At 43.1% G+C, this 23,372-nt stretch overlaps 1 protein-coding gene across 1 annotated transcript in view; it reads right to left on the bottom strand.

Annotated features, from left to right (window-relative positions):
• KCNH1 (potassium voltage-gated channel subfamily H member 1) overlaps positions 1 to 23,372 on the bottom strand; it is a gene marked incomplete at its 3' end in the record, with an annotated part of 228,925 nt that overhangs the window by 135,903 nt on the left and 69,650 nt on the right. The window contains exon 7 of the mRNA XM_081942243.1: positions 17,208 to 17,634. Within this exon, the coding sequence (XP_081798369.1) occupies positions 17,208 to 17,634 (427 nt within the window). The remainder of the gene's footprint in view (positions 1 to 17,207; positions 17,635 to 23,372) is intronic.

Here is a 23,372-nt window from a genome sequence, read left to right as displayed (position 1 = left end):
CTGCAGGAGACCATTACAGCTTAAAATGGAGATTGGGCACCCATTTTCGATGGCAGAGTGCTGGGGCCACCACAGGCACCCCTGACACAAGTGACATCGATCTGGCCATGCCCACCCTAGCCACGCCCAGCCCAGCCCCCAAGATCAAACCCTGATGTGGCCCTCAATGAAATCGAGCTTGACACCCCTGTTCTAGAGGTACAAACCAGAATTTTAAACTCATTGTTGCTGAATAAGGTATAGTAGCCTAGTTTACACACCGTGCTAAGACGCATTGGGTCAATTCATGCATCATTTTATTTACTGATTTAATTTATATAGCTAATTGTGCTGTTAAAACCAATCAAAAACCTGTTACTGGGTGAAGCTTGTCTATATACCTTCCAAAAACAGAGGTTTTTTTCAGAGCCACTACACATTGCACCCTTTAAAAGTAATACCCAACACAATGTAATATAACATGATTTATTTCTTTCAGATATTAGATATTACTTCTACAAAATCTTTAGCATAAACTTGGAAATATTTCTTTTTAAAAAAAAAAAACCTATTAAGTTAATGGTGCTTTTAGTTTTGATTATCTGTCAAGCCCCCTTTTTCCATTCTAACTCAAAAAAGCAGCAGCTTTCAGAACAACCCCTCTCTGAAAAACAGCCCAACAGGAAGAAAAAAATTACGTGGCTCTTGTCAGAGACAAGACTTTAATTAGATGTAATTCAAATCCTAATGAGGTTAATTGCAGCATGCCAGCATCAACAATTAACTCAGAGCTGCCAACCTTGTGCAACCTTAACTGCACACTGATTTCAGTCCTCTGGCAAAACCCAGGAAAGATCAAACAGTTTTCTCCAATAATTAGGCAGGGTCAGCAAAGTCAAGAAAGTCTGGTAAATTAAAAGCAAGAAAGAGGAAAAGGTGAGAGAGAAATGGCCAGGTTGGCAACCTGAGATGAAAATGCCGGCAACAAAATAGCCAATTTTCCTTCCTTCCTTCCTTCCTTCCTTCCTTCCTTCCTTCCTCCTTCCTTCCTTCCATCAGTCCGTCCATCCGTCAACTGGATCCCACACTTAACAAAACTAGGCCTAATGTTGGTTCTGCCAACATCTCTTTCTCAGCCTGGCCCTGTCCCTTTGACAGCTGGCAATCATCAGTCCATGAAACCTGAGCATCTCATTACTAACCCCTATCAACAGTGTTATCAATGTCAGAGTAATAGCCAAGCCTGATCTAGTTCCTCCTCTCCACCTGCGATTCATTCAATGCACAGCTGGGCCCTGGACCACAATCTGGACAAATCAAAACTTGGGAAACTGAAATTAAAATTAATCAGCAATCAATAGAAGATAGCAAATCAGAACTAAAGCTTAAAACAAGTCACAATTCCAGCACAATATGTCAAAGAAGACTGATGGAAAATAATTCACTTTAAGATACACTTTAATACACCCAAAGACCAATAGCCAGCCCCACGTGTGGAATCTGAAATATTATTTGCTAATAATCTGTAGGCAGTCCTTTATGCTTTACTGAAAATATGTAGTTTTCTCCTTCATCAGACAAAGGTGTGTTCAGCAGTACCTACCATGGATGGATTGTATTTACTTGAAAATAAAAGTTATGGGTGAAGAGATTGTGCAGTGTGGAAGTAGTACAACACATCATTTTCCTGCTTCACAAGCCTAGTGAAAATTACCCCCCTCCCCAATTTTATGCTTCCACAGGGAAACCTTCAATTGACAGCTATTCAGAAGGCTTGTATTTCACCATGGACATTCAGGACTTTGAGAAGATCAGGGTGGGGGTGGGAAATCTGCAGCTTCAATCCTTTCAGCTATAATTATTCAGATGCATTCTTTTGACTTGAGACCAGAGTTCTTATACCTCCATTCCGAAGCAGGGAGAAAATCTATATTCTTTCCATTTCAGCCTTTGAAAGTAGCAGTCTTACACATAACTTGCCTTCCCAGTTTATTTTTCCAGTGGAAAAACTCTGGGAGACTTAACAAAAAGGTTCTATGTAGTAATATATCTAAGTAGACATTAGGTTTCTGCAAAAGCAAGGTTAGTACTACAAATGCAAAAAACAACCACCCCCTAGTTCTCTAGAAAAGGCCTGAGCTAGCAAAGATGGAAAGAAAGAGAACACTACAAGCAGTTATAGTAGCTATAGGTTGGGGACAGATCACCCTGGGAAAAACATATCTATGTGGTTGCTAAATCAACACTAACCTGATGTTACACAATCAATCACATTAATAAGTGTGTACACTTAATAGGTTCAGTACTGTGCAGATGATATATTATATGAATCCAGAAATGTTTTATAAAGATCACACTTGGAATACTGCATTCAGTTTTGGTTGCCACAAATGTAAAAAAGATGTTGAGACTCTAGAAAGAGCGCAGAGAAGAGCAACAAAGATGATTAGGGGACTGGAGACTAAAACATATGAAGAACGGTTGCAGGAACTGGGTATGTCTAGTTTGATGAAAAGAAGGACTAGGGGAGACATGATAGAAGAGTTCCAATATCTCAGGGGTGGCCACAAAGAAGGGGGAGTCAAAATATTCTCCAAAACACCTGAAGACAGGACAATAGGCAATGGATAAAAACCAATCAAGGAGAGATGCCTAGACCTAAGGAGAACTTTCCTGATAGTTAGAACAATTAATCAGTGGCAACTTGCCTCCAGAATTTGTGAATGCTCCAATACTGGAAGTTTTAAGAAAAGATTGAACAACCATTTGCCTGAAACATTTATAGGGTTTCCTGCCTGAACAGGGGATTGGACTAGAAGACCTCCCAGGCCCCTTCCAACTCCGTTATACTGTTAAACCATGATTTATGTCTTAAGAGTGTTCAATTAATTCAGTAATTGTGATTTAATAAATCATAATTAAGACAGATATGGCTGAGGACAATGAATGAATCCACTAATAATTTCATTAACGTTAGCCATGATTATTTACTCTACCTGTTCCGTTTAGCCGGCTTGGCCCATTCATAGTCTTATCTTACCTCCTGGCAGATATTTTTAATTGGGTATTTTTAGGGGTTATTTTTAAACAGTGTTTTAATTGCTTTACTTTAGGTACAGTTTTTTACAGCCTCCTCTTTTAAGTATTTAGTATTTAACTATGTTTGTATTTATGTGTTTTAATCTGACTGTACACCGCCCCGAGTCCCTTCTGGGAGAGGGGGCGGTATAAAAGTTTGAAATAAAGTAAAGTAAAAGTAAAGTACTATGTTGCACATGTCATTTTGTTCAGCAGAATTTATTATCACAAAAGAATGCACAGGATTGTACCTTAACCTGGAGTCACAATCATTCATTCACTCATCAGTCCTGCTCACTCATTGCAACTGCATGGTCTCATGGACTGGCAAAACATAATTAAGATTTCCCCAAAGTTAATGCCGCTTTAATTTTCTTCTTTCTGCTTCTTGTTCCCATATAGAGATCCTAAACAGGTCCTTCATGAGTCTAACTAGGCTTAAGTTTTGCCATTCATTATTATTTGCCCCATTCCTTCAGTACTAACAAAATATGAATATATTATATGAATTCAGATTAAGCATACTCTTTAAATGACATGCTATTCTGTTTTCATCCAGCACATATGTGCCTGTATAACTCTACAGCTACTGTGTGATGGTTACACACAAGGTGGATGCACTGTATTTTTATTAAATTACAGAATTAGGCAAATGAAGGCAGAAGAAAGAATGTTTGTCCTTTCCTGAACGATTCTTTTCTGTAGCGAAGGCAGGAGGGGCTACAGCTGGGTTTAGTCACAGCCTGATTGGTCCAGAGACTGAGGAATCGTTCTTAAGTAACTTCCTTTCCCTCTTGGCTCCAGTTTCATGAGGTTGAATGGAAAAAGCTGCAAGCGGTATGTAAGGAAAACCAAGGCACACACAGATACATTCCCGATCTTCCCGACCCCTACCGATCAAGACAATGGGCGGGATGTAGTGCCTCCTGCCTTCGCTACAGAAAAGAATCATTCAGGTAAGGACCAATGTTCTTTTTCCTGTAGCTTCGGCAGGAGGGGCTACAGCTGGGACATACCCAAGTTAGGTCCCAGGGTGGGAAGTTAAACCCCGGGGAGGGGAGGTCACCACCTGTTGGAGTATCCTATGGCCGAAAGCCACATCCGCCGAGGCAAAGTGGTCCAGATGGTAGTGTCTGATAAAGGGGAATGGAGATGCCCAAGTGGCCGCCCTGCAGATATCTTCTAGAGGGGCCCTGGTGGCCCAGGGGGGCATGGTAGCCACGCTCCTAGTGAAATGGGCCGTAATCCCCCGAGGTGGAACCTGATGTGAGGCCTCGTAGGCCTCCTTAATAGCCTGTCTCAGCCTCCCCCAATAGTAGCGGAGAAGACTGGCGCCCAGCGTGCTAGGCTGAAATGACATGAACAGAGCTTCCGACCACCTGATGGTGGATGTATGCCTTAGGTAGATGCACAAGGTGCGGCAGACATTCAAGCGGTGCCAGATTATTTCCCTCTCAGGAGAGGGAGAGGGACAAAAGTTAGGGAGAATGAGTTCCTGTGATCTGTGGAACATGGAGTTAACCTTTGGGAAGAAGGTTGGCTCAAGTCTTAGGACTACCCTGTATTGGTGAAATTGACACAAGTCCTCCTTAGAAGAGAGGGCCCCCAACTCTGAAATCCATCTAGCCAAAGTGATGGCGATGAGGAAGGTCACCTTTAGGGTGAGAAACCTAAGGTGGACGGTTCTCAATGGTTTGAAGGGAGCCGCCGTGAGAGCCCTAAGTACCAAGGGAAGATCCCACGTGGGGAATCTATGAACAGGGGGAGGACACAGGTTCGCCACCCCTTTGAGGAACCTCTTAACTAGGGGGGACTGGGCTAAGGAAGACCGACTCTCCCCCGCCAAGACCGAGGAGAGGGCGGCCACCTGTCTCCTTAAGGTATTATGGGAGAGACTCCTATCTAGCCCGTGTTGTAGGAACTCAAGAACCTGGGTGACTGAGGCCTTGGGTGTGGAGGTGTGAAACCTCTTGCACCAGGAGGCGAACGTTGACCATGTTGAATTATAAATACGAGTGGTGGAAGGACACCTAGCGGCCTCAATGGTGGAGATGACCTTAGCTCAAGTGCCAGACGGTCAGCTGGAGCCACTGGGGCTCTGGATGGAACAACACCCCCTGGAACAGAGCGAACTCCTCCTGAGGGATCCTCCAGGGGGGAGATGGACAACTGGACCAGATCCGCGAATCAGGGTCGCCTCGACCAGAATAGGGCCACCAGGATGATGTGGATCCCCTCTAAGACAATCTTCCTCAGAGTCCCCTGAATGAAAGGGAGGGGAGGGGAGGGGTAAAGGAGGCCCGGAGGCCACAGACTTCAGAGAGCGTCTGTGTTCTCTGCATTGCGAGCTGGGAAGCTGGAGAAGAATCTGGGTAGTTGGGCATTGGATGGGCTGGCGAACAAGTCCACCAGTGGAGTGCCAAAATGAAGACAGATTTTGTTGAAGATTTCTAGAATCAATTGCCACTCGCTGTGGTCGACCGTCACTCGACTTAACCAGTCGGCCTAGTGGTTGGCAGTGCCCGAGATGTGTTCTGACACGATAGAAGCTAGGTTCTTCTCCACCCAGAGCCTGAGCTTCTGGGCTTCCAGCCACAGGTTCCTGGAGTGAGTCCCCCCCCCCCCGACAATTTATGTGGGCCTTCGCGGCTACATTGTCCGTCAGAAGAAGCACGTGATGGTTGGATAATGAGCTCAGAAGTGGAGAAGGAGCAGGTGAGCCACCTTCAGTTCCAGCCAATTGATATTGTGGCGCCAGTCGGACCTTGACCATCAACCCTGTGCCATGCTGGTGTTCATCACGGCTCCCCAGCCGAAGAGACTCGCGTCTGTTGTGATGGTCATACATTCCAGTTCCCAAAATTCCACTCCACGGTTCAAGGCCAGAGATAGCCACCATCTCAGGGACCAGCGGAGACCCGGAGGCAGATGGATTGAGTGCGATGAATTGCTCATGCATCATCGTGGGAATGGAATGAGCACCCACTGAAGCGTCTGGGAGTGGAGCCGGGCCCACGGAACGATCCTGATGCACAACACCATCTTGCCTATCAGGCGGGCCAAGGTCAGGATGGAAGCTGACCGACTTGCGTGCACGTGTCGTGCTAGGGATTGCAGGCTTGTCAGGCACTCTGGTGAAAGACGAACTAGCCCTGATCTTGACTCCATCACTGTGCCCAGATGTAGGATTCTTGTGAAGGGAGACAGATGACTCTTGGTGAAGTTGATAGAAAACCCTATAGATTGTAAAGCTCGAATGGTGATGGAGAGGTCTTGAATGGCCTGGCTTCTTGACTGGGCTAGGACTAGCACATAGTAGAGGTAGCAATGGCGTCTCACCTGGAGAGAGCGCAGGTGAGCTGCCAATGCCGCCAGGACCTTCGTGAATGTGAGGGGGGCAGAGGCTAGGCCGAATGGGAGAGCCCTGTACTGAAAGTGTCGTCCCACATGAGAGAAATTTGTGATGGGCTGGCTGAATCAGGATATGCAGATATGCCTCTGTCAGATCTACTGAGGCCATGAAGTTCCCACGCCGGATCCCCAGGAGAATTGACTTGAGGGAAGTCATTTTGAATCTCCGGTAGACCAGGTAAGAGTTGAGGCGCTTCAAGTCCAGAATAGCCCTCCATCCCTTGGAGCTCTTCAGGACAACGAACAGGTTGGAATACATACCTAACCCCCGTTCCTCTGAGGGAACCGGCTTGATCGCCCGAATGTCCAGTAGGTGTTGAATTGCCAGGAGCATTAGGCATCGCCGCTCCGGATCCCTGGACGGAGGGAAGGTCCTGAAGAGTGTCAGGGGAGGGGAGAGGAATTCGAGCCGGAGACCGTCCCTGACTGTTGACCTGACCCAGGCATCTGGTGTTATCTGGTCCCACAGATCCACGAAGGATGCCAGGCGGCTGCCTATGGTTTGACTCGGATTGGAGTCATTTCCCCCTGCGGAAGGGACGGCTGCCCCCCCTTCGAAAGGGCCATTTGGACTGCCCCTGATACCTATTCCTGTTCTGGTAGAAGGGCCACTGACTCTGCCTGTCATACCTGTACAGGGCAAACCGTTGTTGGCAGTAGCCCTGGTCAGGGGGCCTGAAGTAGGAAGAGGAAGAAGCAGAAGGCCTTCGGTATGAAAACGGACGGAGTCCGACTTCTTAGTGTTGAAGGGAAGGACCTTCTTCTTATCCCTATTCTCCACCAGGAGGGGATCAAGCTCTGAAGAGATTGGGACCAGAAAATGGAGCTGCTGCCAAGTTCCATTTGGACTTGTTGTCCATTTGCCAATTGTGAAGCCACAAAAGGTTCCTCGAGGTAACCGAGGTGGACAATGCCCTAGATGCAAATTTTATAGAGTCTAGAGTGGCCTCTGTGGACAACTGGACAGCTGAAATGATTTTGGTGAGGTCTTGATGAAGATGCTCATCCTGCAGTGGAATACGGTCCTGCAGTTGGCGTAGCCACATGACCGTTGTGCAATTAAAATAAGACGCTGCAGCGGCAGATTTGATGGCCTAGGCCGAAGCGTTAAAGTTTTTGCGGAGAGTGAGCTCCACCCGCTTATCCTCCGGCTTTAGCTTGTCTGCCACGGCGCCTGACACTACCGTGGAGGCGTTGGCAAAGAGGGCAACAGAGGCGTCCACTGTGGGAAGTTGAAGAGTCTGGGCGAAAGCCTGCTCCATATTGTAATAGCGCCTATCATTGCTCCCAGGGTTAGATAGGGAGGAAGGTCTGGACCATTGATTCCTGACCATTTCTAAAAACAAGGGAGGAGCTGGAACCCCCTCCTTGTCAGTATTGGGATTTATGAACATGGCCAAATTGGGATCCCTGTGTTGTGAGACTGGGGGAGCCCTGTGCCAATTTAGGTAGTCTTTTTGGCCTTGAGTAGTAGAGGCTTGAAGGCCGGAGAAGGAAAGAGACCTGGGAAGGCAGGTGTTTCAGAGATGACCAGGACCTTGTCCTCTGAGAACCCCAACTCCGGATGGGCCACCTCCCCCAAAATGGAACCCTCGCTCACTATAGAGGGGGAAGGGGGCCTAGGGTCCCTACCCCTAGAGGATGATGGGGATCTATGCCTGGAGGCCATAGGACACCTGGTTGGTCTCTGGGGTTGATGTTCCCTTTGGGACAGGCCCGAGAAAATGCCCCTGGAAATAGCAGCAGAAATGAATCTCCTAATACTGTCTGGCAACAAATCCAAATCTTACAGATCTTCCTCTGAAGGCCCTCAGGAAGAGGGCCCTCTGGGGGCTAGCTGAGCTGCTGGTAAGTAATCCAGGGGCACCCCCTCCCCTGGATCCTCAACACCTTCCCTGAATGATCTCGGAGAGATAGGGGGAGACGGAGAAGTCACCCTTCTAAGAGGCCTTGCTGGTGAAATGGATAGGGAGGAAGGACTTAAATCCCTGAGTGGTGGAAGCTGTGCCCTATAGGAGATCTGGATCTACAAGGGGATTCAGGCCTGGTTGCTTGTGCCAGCCTCTCTGCCCTAGCCACCTGCTTTTCTAAGGCCTTTTCCTGGTCTCATCCCTAGTGGCCGCTCTGGAAGGGTGCTGTTCAGCTGCAGGCTTGAGGCCGCTGCCCTATGCCGAAGCCTGCCCTGGGCTTCCTCCACCATTTCTCCCGGGGCCTGGTTTGAATCTAATACTGTGGAGGCCAGGCCTCACTCACATGTCTGGCGATGCTGGTTGAGAGCTGGACTGGGAGTCTCGATCTGCAGCAGCAGTGGCAAACCCCAGGAATAAATGCAGGCCTCATTAGTGATATGAGTGTGGGCTGCAGTCTGGGAAAATGGCGGTCGCCCACGAGGTCACCCCAAAATGGCTGCCGCACCTCGTGGAGTGAAGTAGAAGATGGAGGTAATTTACTTGTTTTAGATGGCTCTGAGTTATAAGCCTCGCGACGATCCGTGCCCCAGTGTTGCCGAGAATCCTTTCGCTGCCTCTCTCAGCCGCGCTGTGTTCTGCTGGCAAATCTGCGCACTGCGCGCTTCCCACTTCCTGGTGGTTTAAAATGGCCGTAGCAGGTTTTTAAGCCTCAGCGAGGCTCTGGCGGTCACTTGAAGCGAAGTGGGGGCTTGCGGCTATGCTGTAGATATTTAGGCTGAGGTATTGGGGCTGCTAAGAGCTTTCCATTCCTGCGCCCCCCAGGAATCAGTACAGCTCTTGCTGGTGTAGTTTACCTCACCGTCTCAGCCTGCGTTCTTGCCGACTTAACAGCTGGCTCAGGGCCGAGCCGAAGCCCTCGATGCCCTGAAGGGACTTTATCAATTCCCCTGGCCTCAGTCAATTTCTTTTTTTAAGTTGTTTTAAATTCTTCCAATTAGTCAAATTTCGTTATTATTATATTAATTTATATTAAATGATACCTCGCTGGAGCCACAGCTAGTGCATGGACCAAAGACTGAGGAAACTGGGAGCCAAGAGGGAAAGGAAGTTACTTAAGAAAGATTCCTCAGTCTCTGGACCAATCAGAGACTAAACCCAGCTGTAGCCCCTCCTGCCGAAGCTACAAGAAAATTAGGTTCTTTATCCCTGAAAAAGGCCAGCATTTTTTCCTTCACCTCACATTAATGTTAATGGTTCAAAGAATATCAGGCTGAATGACACATTTTCACCTCACCAAATCTGGCCCTCCTTGCAAAAAGTTTGGATACCCCTGTTTTAAGATAAATATGAGATGAAACACATAAGAAATTGGGAAAGTAAGATAAACCATATAGACCTCAGTTATTCTGAATAAATATTAAAAATGCAATCTGCTTACTTTTTGGCTTGGATGGAAGGCCCACTGTTTTCAATACTATCAAAGAAGCGTGCATTCGAGTACAGCCTCTCATTTCTCCTGTTTCAATGGATTATCTGCAATATTGAGTGGACTGAGGGATTTTTCTGTAACTGAAGTAAGAAAGGACTTCTGTTACAGAAAAATCTCCAGTTCACTCAATATCTATTTATGTAATTAAGCGATATAGAAAGTTAACATCACAAAAAATGCACCATTCTAAAAAATCACAGCCTTCTGAGATTGTATACATTGCATACAATCAATGGTAGCAGTATTACACAACACACCTGATTTAGCCAATATACCAAAATTGAAATATCCTGAATCACGGACCTCAGCAATCTCTGTGTCAGGGTTCCAATTAACACCCCCAACAAAAGAAGACTCTGAGGCTAGAAGTCCCTCAAAGTGCCATTTTATTAGAAAATGTCATATTGGCACATCTGGGAAAACCTGAATCTGAAGCTTCCAGGTTTTCTCCAACCAAAAGAAAGTCCAAGTCCCTTCCCCTGCACCCAGATGTCCATCAACTGGTCCAATCAATGTACCATCCCAACTAGAGATGACTCCCAATCAGAGGTGGGATTCTACCGGTTCAGCCTGGTTCGGCTTGGTTCAGGCAGACCGGTGGCTCCGAAGAACAACTGAGAATGAACCAGTTCACTCCAACCTTCAGGTGGGCCCACCCACCCCCGGACTATACTCACCTATAATTCTTTCTTTTTTTAGCCCAGCTGATAGGCATGGCCGAGTGGATTGCCATGCCTCAGCTGTTTTCCTGTGAAATGCGCACATGCGCATAGCACATGTCAGGCACGCTAGGCTCAAAGCACGCTCTCAGTAAACCGGTTGCTAAACCGGTTGCTAAACCGGTAGGATCACACGCCTGCTCTAGATTATGGCTATATATCTCTCCAACTCCATACAATCCCCCCTCTCAGTTTCCCAAAGCAGTAAATGTGGCAGCCCTGAAAATCCAAAGAAGAAGATGGCTTCTAGGGCTGACACTCTGCCTCGCTGCCTACTTTCAGTTTAATGGACAAATATAACAACAAATCAGTGCTTGTGACGTCCCGGCTAGACTACTGTAACGCTCTCTACATGGGGCTCCCCTTGAGATGCACCCGAAGGCTGCAGCTGGTTCAGAATGCGGCCGCGCGGGCAGTCTCGGGAGTCTTTAGCTACTCCCATGTAACACCTCTCCTGCCCGGGCTACACTGGCTGCCTGTGGCTTTTCGGGTGTGTTTCAAGGTGTTGACCATCATCTTTAAGGCGCTCCATGGCACAGGACCTAGTTATTTGCGGGATCGTATCCTGCCCCATACATCCCTTCGGCCGATTCGCTCACACAGAGAGGGACTCCTCCGGGTGCCGTCCACTAAGCTGTGCCAGCGGGCGACGCCTAGGGGAAGGGCCTTCTCTGTGATGGGCGCGACCCTCTGGAATGACCTTACCCCCGACATTAGAATGACTACGGATCTCCGCTCCTTCCGTCAGAAACTTAAAACCCACCTATTCCAGCTAGCTGGCTTGGCCTAATTCCACCTTTCCCACCTCAGTTTTATTTCTAAATTTTTAGGATTGGTTTTAGGGTCTGTTTTTAATTTTTATAAATTCGTACAGGGGTTGTTTAATTTGATTTTTAGCTATGTATATGATTGTTTGTATGTTTTTAAATTTATTCCTGTACACCGCCCCGAGTCCCTCCGGGGAGAGGGGGCGGTCTAGAAATCTAATAAATTATTATTATTATTATTAAATCAGAAGAATACCCATGGTATCACCTCTCTTAAGTCTTCTAGTAAAGACTGTAATGTAGACTCTAAAAACTATAGCACCTAAAATATTGATCTGGTATGTAGATGAAACAACTAGAGAAGACATATGAAACAATTGATAACATCTTCAAAGGAATAAAATTTACAAGGGAAGAGATGAACAGCAATATACTAACCTTCAGCAGAGGAAACAATGGTTAATGCAAGTCTATGAAAAACAACCTACACAACCAAGTGGTCCACTATGAAGTAACAATTCAACCTCCCACAAGAGGCGATCTGTAAGAACATCATTCAGATGTTCACTACCCAGAGTCCCTTTCTGAGGGAGATGGGCTGTAAAGAAGTATGAAATATAATAAAATAAATAAATACATTGCACTGTAACACCCAGATTCAACCTCTTCCAACAAAAATGGATACCCATGCAATTTGATCAAAAAGTGCTGTCCCTTCAACCCACAATAGCACAATCCTATGAAAAGGATGATAGTACCATACATCAAAAATGTCTCAGAAATCAGCTTCCGGTTCCGGCAGCCGACGGCAACAGGCAAGCCTTGCTCGCCCCCCGCATCTCCGGTGGGCTTCCCACTCCTTGGGGGGCACAGGACACCCTGTAGAGGCGTCCTGCCGAAGGGGCGGCACTGCGGGGGATCCCTGGATCGGCGACGGCCGGCGGGGACCCCCCCGCCTTGCTCCAGGCACTGGGGAGCATGATGGGGAGACGCTCCGGCGTCTTCGCTGTGATGCCGATCGGAGAAAAAGAGACTAGAAGGATGCGGCTGCTGTGCGGTGAGGCATGAACTTTCTCCATTCCTTTTAACAACCATAATAACTTCAACAAAAAAGTCAGCTGTTTAAACTTCACTTTCGGCGTGAATTGGAGAGGCGCGGCTGGAGGGAGGGGGATTCCCCCCCATCCCTTGGACAGGCGGCTGGAAACGATTTAGCTCTTATCCCCAGGGAAAGGAGGAGGAGGGGGAGAGCCAACCAATGATGTCACGCCCCTACTAAGTGAATTTTCGGACTTAAACCTTAAAACAATGATGATCTGGAAACTTTGAACATTGAACTTTGAAAACTTTATTTGTTGCCTCTAAACCCGAAGCTGGCAGGGCAAGATGGCACACTTCCGTTGTCTTTATGAAATGTGAAACCTGACTCCACCTTTAAAACTTCAGGCTTCCGGTCTTTGTCTCCGTGCTACTCAGACAAATCTCTTGTGGATTGCTGTTCTTTGAACTCCCTGGAGTGGAAATTTTGCTCTATTGCCAGGACCAGTGGAAACAAAAACTCTCTTCTGCCTGGACCTTCTGTCTCCTGGTCTCTCCTGGCTGCCTTGCCTTTCTGACTGACCATTCTCTATACTGACTGAACTCTTTATGGTATAAAGAATGCCACCTAAAAAACCACCTCCTGGAAAGCCTGGCTTTGCTGCCTCTGCTCCGACATCTGCAACCTCCAGTCCTAGTACACAATCAACAATAACAGCTTTGATGCAACCTAAATCCTTGGAGATGGAGTTTCAACAAATGTTTCAGCAACTTTTACAGGGACAAGAGGAAATAAAGAAACAACTGCAGGAGATGAAAGAAGAAATTAAAGAGAACCAGGCCAAAATTAATAAGAACTCACAGAGATTGGACCTTCTGGAGGGTGGGGCAGCTAAGATGAGGGAAGGGATGGAAGGGATGCAGAAGGGAAGCAAAGAACTTGACTCCCAGCAGATGAAAATAGAGTTTGAGAGAATGTCTTTTTATCTTAGATTTCAAAATGTGATAGAGACAGATGATGAAAATATAAGGGACATCATGACAAACATCTTGGCTGACTACATCCAGAAAGAGAAGCAACCGATGTGGTGGGAAATAGACCTGGTTTATAGAGTGAACTCAGCTTATGCTAGGACACACAATGTTTCCAGGGAGGTACACATTAAATTCCTTAGAAAAAGCACAAGAGATGAAATTCTGAGCGCACAAAGGGGGAAAGCCCTGACATACAAAGATAAGGAGATAACCATTCTGAAACAGATCCCCAAGAAAGTAAGAGAAAAAAGAAAAAGTTACTCGCAATTAGCGAATAAATTATACCAGAAGGGGGTGTGGTTTAGATGGTTGATGCCTGAAGGTATGCTGATATTCTGGGAGGAGACAAGAGTTAGAATTAATACACCCATAGAGGCACAGGCCTTTATGGAAAAAAACAAACTACTCCTAGAAAAACCTGATGATCCTCCACCAGATACAAAGGACACGGGAGGGGCCGGAGCCCTGTCAGCGGGGGGAGATGGGGCAACGTCGAGAAAGCTCAGATCACAAAAATGAGTAAGAAAATCTACCTGACACAAACTGATCGAAATCATTAACTGAATTTATATGCTGACCATATGTTATTATGTTACTACTTAATAATGAATTATGTGCAAATGTATACTATGAGTATGGAGGGGGGGCGCACCTACCGCACACTGCAGTTGCCAAAATTTGTAACCTTTCCCCTACCTTTTCCCTTTGTAAAATACTAAAAAAAACCAATAAAACTTTGTTATAAAAAAAATGTCTCAGAAACAACCAACCGCCTGTTACAGCCACACAACCTTGCCATAGCACACAAAACTGAAGCCATCCAAAATACCTTTAGTAAAACAAAAGAGCAAATTGCTAAAGGAAAAAAAAAGAGAGTCATTTACAAGATAAAGTGTGCAGCTGCTATGTAGGACAAACAGAAAATCAGCAGAGCACATCCATAAACACCAACTAGCAGTCAGAAGACGTAATGAAAACTCCTTAATTTAATAACACATGCACAGATTAAACCATAATTTCAGTTGGGAAATTGTGATCATCCTAGGCCAAGCTAAATCCAAATTGGATTTGGGGAATTCATAGAATCTTGGCATTCAGATAAATCAATCTTCAACAGACATAGAGAGATAAACTGTATTTATTTGCCATTCCAAAAAAATCTAACAAGGAAACAAAAAGACCAGAACGTATTATCTCCAGCAGCAACACCCAGATAAGCAGGAATTAACAACACGAACCAAATAATCAAGCAGAAAAACAATACCCTAATCAAGAAACTACCAAAGAGAAAACCACATCACTATCAACACAGGCAGTGCAATCTACTGTATATAAAGAGGGAGCAAAACCCACAATCACTAATACTAATGATGTTACCTAGTTGAGTAATGAAACATCTGCAAGCAAACAACGGAACTCTGGAAGGCACCAAGGACTCCATTGTATAAAAATGTATTCAACTTCAGTAAAATAAAATCCTAAGAAATGATAATACAGCACTACATAAACTGTTCAGTTCTCTGTCAAGTTTCCTAAAACTTTCATAAAATATTGGAAGCAATACAGCCTTCAATCCAAAAATCCATACAGTATTATAAGACAGATATGGACTATTACAGTTTCATGTTAAGCACTTTTAGTTTCAGTGATCTAGAAATTTTCCCCAAGTTTTTTTTTATTTTGCTCCAGTATTGAAGCATCTCAAGCATCAAATTAATTTTCAGGATAAGTTCTTTCACGATGTCCCTAGCATTATCTGCTGATACCCCCTTTTCTCTCTTAGTGAATCACGAGCTTCATCTTTCAAAGCAGCTTACGCAGATAGCCTATTACTGCATTTGCAATGAATGAGGGAAAACACTTAAATATTTTTTTATTAGCAGGATACATCTACTGTTTTGCACACTAGACAAAGGGAACTTGTTTTCATAGTGGAAATGCTACAATTTGCATTCATCACAACTATTCCCTTCATATTCCTCCCAACCATCAAAATGTATCCTCAACAGACGATGGATTATGCGAGTTACTCTGGCCACACATACTAAGTGCTTTGAAGTTTTTGATTCAGTTTTATGCCCATTTATTTAAGTTCTACAAAAAACATCTTGGATAATATACAAAGATGCATATTATTTGTTAAGTGCCTTGATTTTACTGGAAATATTTTATGTGGTATTATTGTATTTGATTTTCTGCTAGATGGGTTAAAAACTGCAGAATCTTCCCTGAACAAAAACATCTAACCATACTGGAATTGCACAAACAATAGAACTTCACTGGACTTCAATGAATTATTTGAGAGTTGTGTTATTTTTCTTGTCAATGCTGATTAAAAGACTGGAGTTGATACTGTAAGGGGTTTCAGGCACAGAACACTGCTACAGAAAATTGAAAAGGTCAGGATAATTATGAATTAAAGCAAACACACTTAATCGAGACAGATGTGTGCCTTGTTGTTTTATATATGACACTATTTGGTGAACAGACTATTGCATACTTCCCAGGGCACAATACAGGAACCAACAGCCCAGAATTTCTACTGTTAACACCATTTGTTTTAACAGGATAATTTGGGCATATGTATTTAATATTTTTCAATGAAAAATTCTCCCTTCTGGGCACACATTTCCTCCACCACTATCATTTCAAATAAGATGATATACTAGTGCACTAAAGGTTTGCACTTATAGATTTCTTTAACAATATCTATGTAGATTTACTGTAAATTAATGCCAGTAAATTAAGACTGTCTCAATACATTTAGAACTCGTTCTAATTAAAATATCTGATACCCACAAAAGCCTCTGTATCCTTGCCAGTTTAAACTCAATTAACAAATGTACTGTTCTTTCAGGAAACCCCATACAGTATGTATCTGAGGAGGTTGCTTCTTCAGTGCCATCATGGGCATGATTAATTCTAACATCTACCAGCCAGATCTTTTTATCATATAAAGCCATGTTTCCTGCTATTTCAGCAGGAAATAAATGCTGATGGAAAGTGGTTACTACAATTAATTCTGCAATATTCCAAAGTCAACTTACCCTTGTTCCAATCTATCCTCTCACTATTTGTTGAATGCTTACTAGATTCACATTCTATGTAATCAACTGTCAGTTAGCCACATGGTAGGTCACAAATGCAAAACATAAACAAATTGTCTGCCTTTTTTCTTGAGCATCATCTTTATATAAAGATATGAAATTGGACCATTCTGTATTGGCTCTAGAGCTCTCCAAAACCATGCCCAGCCATAGGGACTCATCATGCCTATTTGACTGGCCCACCCAAGGAAGCTGCAATGCAGTTTCAGAGGAAGCTTGGGTTTTTTCCTAAAACTGCTACACAGCTCAGTCTTTTCACAGCTTGGAATGAACAGGTGACAAAGCAGGTAACTGAGGCCATGGAATGAATTGTTCTCATTACCCCCCTCTTGGTTGCAAAAGATGGTGCATTCATCATGCAGGCAAGTAAAATATTGATGCTTAACTTCTCCTTGTTTGTTATAAAAATAAATTGGGGTGGAAATTCTGATTTATCAGGGACAGTAATAGTAAAAAATGATGAATAATCATTCCTTCAGCTTATGGAAGTGAATAAGATCCTGGGGGAAGGGAAAATTTAAATATTCCCTATAACTCCAATGTCTTGTTATTCCAGGTGATCCCTCAGCAGACTTGGGAGGGAGGACCAGAGGGGTCTGTGAAAAGTTAGTGCAGTTTACAGAAAATCATACATTTCGAAAGACTAAATTAAAAATTGATACATTGATACTTACAGCCAATCATCATCATAGCAACAGCAAAGATCTTCTCTCCATCTGTCGTTGGTGCAATGTTCCCAAATCCAACACTTGTCAGACTAGTCATTGTAAAATATAATGAAGAGATATAAACAGAATCCTTGCTTGGTCCGCCTTCCCATTTTCCAGTCGTTGTGTTCAATTGATAGGGCGATCCTATGGATTCCCCCAGCTGGTAGAGCCAGCTTTCATTTCGTATTGTGTTTTTATCCTCATTGATAACTTCATAGTCCCCAATACTGTACCAAATGCAGGCCAGCCAATGGGCTGCAAGACCAAAGACACACACCAAAAGAACCAAGACAGCCGCTCCATATTCAATATAGTGATCCAATTTTCGAGCCACACGACCCAGTCGAAGCAGCCTGACTACTTTAAGGGAACTGAACAGACTACTGATTCCCTAAAGGAACAAAACAAAACAACCCATTAGTATTTAGTATTATTTTATAATGTAATATTTTTGTGAAGAATAAGTTGACTACATATTTACATAGATTGAAAGTCCCATTGCAGTTGCAAAATTAAATTTATGGAGACCAAATAAGTAATTTACCTAAAGTCAGCTTTATCTTTGATACATCCTACAAGTGAGAAAGATGAAGAGTTAGATCCCAAATGTCAGAAAAATTATATTGGTTAGCTTACAGAAAAACTGACATGTCCTAATTTCCTTGGCAATTAAATCGCTTCAGTTGTTTCAGCAAAACTTAAGAAGAATTTGGATTGGGACACAAGATGCTGAACGATTATGCAGTTATGTAGTCAAGGTTGTTCTACAAATCATGGAGTTATCCTCGTATTAGGATTTCCTATGTCCCTTTTCAATTTTGAAAGCATCCTAAAATATCCTAAAACTTTTAAATATTTATTTAATAAGATGTTTCTTTGATCACTCTATCATAAAAAATATTCCTCAATTTCTCTTAGAAATAGCTTTCAAAAAAACCTATGATCTACTCTTAAAATACATTTGATTTCACTGAATCAAGATAATTTCACAATGAAAATTACTAATGATACATTAGCTTTCTGCAACCTAGTATACCTGTACCCTCCAGCTATTTTGCATAAGTCTCAGTATTTTAAGCAGCACTTTCACTGTACATCCAAACTGATGGTTAATGCCAGATTGAAGTAGTCTGCTTTATATCCTTATAATCAATAATTTTCACATTAAGGAAGGCAATGCTATTTGGACTAATTGAAATTACTTCCTCACCATAAATCAAAATACAATATACTTCTGCCAAACAAACAACAATCTAATAATTTCAATTAAATGATTAAAGCAAGCTTAACAAAAGGAACAACAAATTAAGTATATAAAGTAGTTTCAGTGATGCCAGCAATTATTTGAACAAAATTCCTTTCTGAGTTTTTTTTTTATCAGCCCCTTTTTAATTTATATGAAATGAGATCTGGCACACAAAAATATAACTGACTGAGCACTTTTAAGAAATCATCATTGTAGCTTGCTTCTTTATTTCTTCATTAATTATTTTTAAGGAAATATATGCCACAGAATCAAACATTCTTTAGAATATTTAATACATCACTAAAATATATGAATTAGAATCACCTATACATATTTCTATACATGCCTATGAAAAAGTAGATTCCCCTGTGACCCATGGGACATATTTTGCACTGTAACCTCAAACAGACGGAAACACACACACACACTTCACACAATGTATGAAAAACTAAGTTATAACAGCATTTCAATCTAACACATCAACAAGGTCTTAACATTTTTCAAAGTTACTATTCTTCTGCAAATGCTTATTCTACCTTCACCTTATTGTTAAATTAAACATAGGGTGGATCTGCGCTAAAATTCTATCTAAGGTCTACATGGGACTCCCCTGTAAAAGCATTCAGAGCTGTGGTTCCAATGTGGGGCCCATGTCCCACGGGGGGGGGGCAATTTGATTTTGAATGGGGGCAATTTCAACCTTGTTTAAACCAAGTTCATGGCCTTTTAGACTTCCTCCATGTGAGTAGAGTTCACTTTTTGAATAAAGTAAGAATTATATGTCAAGGGGGGGGTGGCACCAGGATTTTAGAAATGGTGAGGTGGGGCATGGCCAAAAAATGGTTGGGAACCATTAATTCAGAAGCTACAGCTGGTACAGAATGCGGGCCATTCCCAGAGAAGGGGCTTGCCGTGAACTCAGTCGGTCAAGGAATTTCAGCTCAAGAGCAGCTTTTTCCAGTATGATCCCAGCCCTGTTGAACATTCTGATACCACGGGTAAGATCTACCTCCACCCTTCTGGCCTTCCAGAAAGGTCTTAAAAGCTGGTTTTTCCAGCTGGCTTGGGACCTGATGGGGGTGCTCTTCACTGGATGTGGTTGACAGAGTAAGAAGACCTCACATGCCATCCATCCACCCCCTTGGTTTTAGTTCTTATTTAAGTCTTCCTAGTTTTAACTGTTTTTATGTTCCTTTTTTACTATTTTTAAGCCACCCAAAGTCACCTTATTGGTGAAATGGGTGGCGTCTATGTTTAATAAATAACTAAATAAAATAATGATGCCACCACTGAAAAGGTACAGTCCCTAAAGTCAGCCAAACTTGTGCTAAACAACATTGGCTTAAAGCAATGCTGCATGCATTAATTGTGGTACTGAAGCAAAATAGGGCTACAAAAGGCTTGTGCAAATCAAGTCTTTCTTTTTCCATGCTTCAATTAGGATTCAGAGAAAAAGTAGTCATTCAAAACAGCCCAAGGAGATAATACATACAACTCAGTGGTGAAATCTAATTTTTTTTGCCACCAGTTCTGTGGGCATGTCTTGATGAGGGGGTCATGTGACTGGATGGGCGTGGCCAACGTTTTCACTTTTTAAAGCATTTTTTTCTACTGGTTTGGGTGAATAGGCAAGAAAAAAAGCTTCCAATGATCGCACAGCTCACAGCTAAGCTGTGTGATCCTCGGAAGCTTTTTTTTACTACTGGTTCATAGAACCAGAGACAATTGTCCCTACCAATTTGGCCAGTGGTGGGTTCCAGATCACCGTACCTATTGCAACGGGGCTGGGCGTCCCCCACATGCATGCCTGCACGCGCATGCGTACTTACCACCCGCGACGCTCCAGCTGCTCGGCGGAGCATCGCGCAGGTGCCGTACACTCTGTGCGTGTAAGCCTTGATCAAATACAGGTAAGTGGGTGGGCCCTCTGGAGCAACGTACTGGAACGGTACCTGGTGCTCCCAGCAGGGACCGGTATGTATCCCACCACTGGATTTGGCCAAACAGGGCCAAACCGGGAGGATTTCCTCCCTGATACAACTGCATAAAAGCTATTGCTGACAGTAAAACAAAAATGATTAACAGCATTTCTCAAATTTAAAAAAAGTCAGGACTCCTCTTGAGGAAGAAGTTTGCAACTGAAGAGCTACCCAGAGTAGGGCCTTCCATGTTGCACTAATCTAACCTTTCATAGTCGTAGGTCACAAGGAGGTGCCAAAGTTAGTTGGTCAAAAGTAAACAATCCAATCCTGGATCAAGGCACTATTAAAAAAGGACTGGGCAGAAAGTGCACTCTCACAGAAAAAATAATTGCGTCTGGCCATTTACATAGAGGCGGCAGGACAAAGAGGCAAAATAAATTGGATTTTCATTGCAGTATAAATAGAACTGGGATTCTTTCGTAATGGTTTCATGGTTCTGCTACAATAAATCTGCTTATCTCAGTCTTCATGTCCTGAGAAACTCTTGCAGTATTTTGCCTTGCCAGCTGAGAAGCCTGATAGAAAGCATCTATAAAGCAGGAAGCCTATACAGAGAAGTAATCCAGTCTCCAGGTTGCCAAAGATGTGGGACAAGACTGTATACCCTCCCCTTATTTATTTAGCCTACATGCAGAATATGGATCGAGGGAAGCTGGGTAGGAAGGAAATGAGTGTGGGTTTAAAATTGGAAGAAGAAAATTGGAAGAAGAAACATCAATAATGGCTCTATGATAATGACATTACTCTGATAGCTTAAAATGCAAATAATCAGCAAGCTCTAGTAATGAAAGTCAAAGGGCACAGTGGAAAATGGGACAAGGATTAAATGTAAAGATCAAAATAATCACAACAGACACAGCAGCCAGTCCCAGAATAGAGAATGAAAATATTGAAATGATGGATAGCTTCTATCTTTGAAGATCATCTATCAATAGTAGAACCAGCAGTCAAAAATACATGGCAGACTAGCACTTAGCAAAGTAGCCATGAAGGACATGGAAAAGATATTCAGATGCCATGATGTGTCTTTACATACAAAGATCAGAATTGTTCAGGCAATGATTATCCTGGTGACATCTGTGGAAGCAAAAGTTAGACTTTGAAAAAGCAAGATTGAAAGAATATTGATGCTTTTGAACTTTGGTGTTGGAGAAGACTCCTGAGAATCCCAAGGACAACCAAGAAAACAAACAAATAGTTCAATGAACAAATCAATCCAGAGTTCTCACTTAAGGCACAAATGACCAGGATCACATTATCATATTTCAGATACCTTATGCAAAGACCTAGTTTTTTGGAGATGTTTACAATAGTGTAAAGTTATAGTAACAGAATCTTGCAAATCTGAATGCATTCTCCCCACCATCTTATCTTCATGACAACTAGGGAGAATTCTGTCTGAGACATTTACTCGGCTTACATTCTTGTTCTGGACTCAATTGTCTTTTATCTAAACCACTATCTTTAGAGCGATTTTTTCCCTGCTCCTCAAGACCATTCCTGCTGCCCAATACAGATTACTAAAAGTTGACACTAATAGGATATAATAATCAATGAAAGATCAAAATTGCTTTTTAAAAAATCAAATCTGGCCAATTGTCTCCTGCCCTAAAGTAAACTGGTTTGCAAAAGAGCCCAATGATCAGTTTCCTGCAAAACTTGTGTGATCGCCATTTGCCTGAAAAGCCCTGAATAAAAGAAATAAAATCTTAGAAAAATGATGTAGTTCAAGGATCATTTCCCCACCACCGCCACCACCTCTGAAAATTGCCTTATTACATTCCTGTTTAAAGGATTAGGACAGCCTTCTCCAAGAAAGCATTAATCATCAGCACAATTTAGCTCATCAGTCTCTTGCTTCTGCAAAAGGCAAGAAGCTCTTCCAGCTTGTCCATGTCTACAGGTCAAGGTGAAACTCATCCATTATGTTGGACAGCTAGCTATCTCAATTTCCAATGTACCTGCTTTCAGGTGATGCTCAGGTTTACAGCATGAGTCAGAACATGTGCAAACTATTTTTATCATTAATATGTTCTGCAAGCTGGTCACAGCAGGTTATAGGTGTTACACAGAGGTCTTTTTAAGACAGGACAAGGACATAAAATCCAAAAAGGAGTAATCAAGCTGGGAAAAGTGGTTTCCAGCAGGTGCAGTTCTTGTTCATGAACATGCTGGCTTATTTGCAATTCTAAATGTTGCTTAGTATCACCAGGATAACTATTTTTCTGGCACTTCTTGACACATATACAATCTTATTTGTTCCCAAAGATTGCAGCTAATATTTTTGTTTGAAATGAGATTCAGGTGCCCACTTGAGATTAATCCTTCAAATGATGTTCACATCATAGACATGCTTAGGGCTAGGAACTAATCACATGACTGCAATGGATTGTCTATAATACACTAGGTCCATTCAAACATGTTCCAAACCTTTATTTAATGCTTCCTGTGGGCAGTGGTAGAAATGATACAGGAGGTGGCTTTGTTCTCCACATGCTTGCAAATTTGGGTAGCAGCTGAACTATTACTAGCACAGACTGGGCATCCTATTGCTGCATGTTGCCTCTGCAAGATTTTCATAGGACCCATAAAGAAAAAGATGTGCTAAGCGTCCAGTAACATAATGGATCTCTTTAAGTAAAACACTCTTCAACCCATCACTAAAATGTCGGAGGAAATAAGTCTAGAATTCCAATCTCAACACTTCCAGTGATGTCATTACATGGCTTGCAATGCTTGGCCAGTAAAAAAAAAACACAACTGGACATTCCATTCACATAAACGTTTCTCATCTCTGTGCTGGTACAACAGATTGCACAGCTATAGGAAGCCATACTTATAAGAGCTGCGGTGACACAGTGGTTAGCATGCAGTAGAGCAGGTTACTTCTGCTGACTGCTG

The sequence above is a fragment of the Natrix helvetica genome (assembly GCF_964273705.1).
Source record: "Natrix helvetica genome assembly, chromosome: 2".
Taxonomy (NCBI): Eukaryota; Metazoa; Chordata; class Lepidosauria; order Squamata; family Natricidae; genus Natrix; species Natrix helvetica.
Note: the sequence above shows the minus strand (reverse complement) of the source record. Positions and strands in the feature narration are given on the sequence as shown.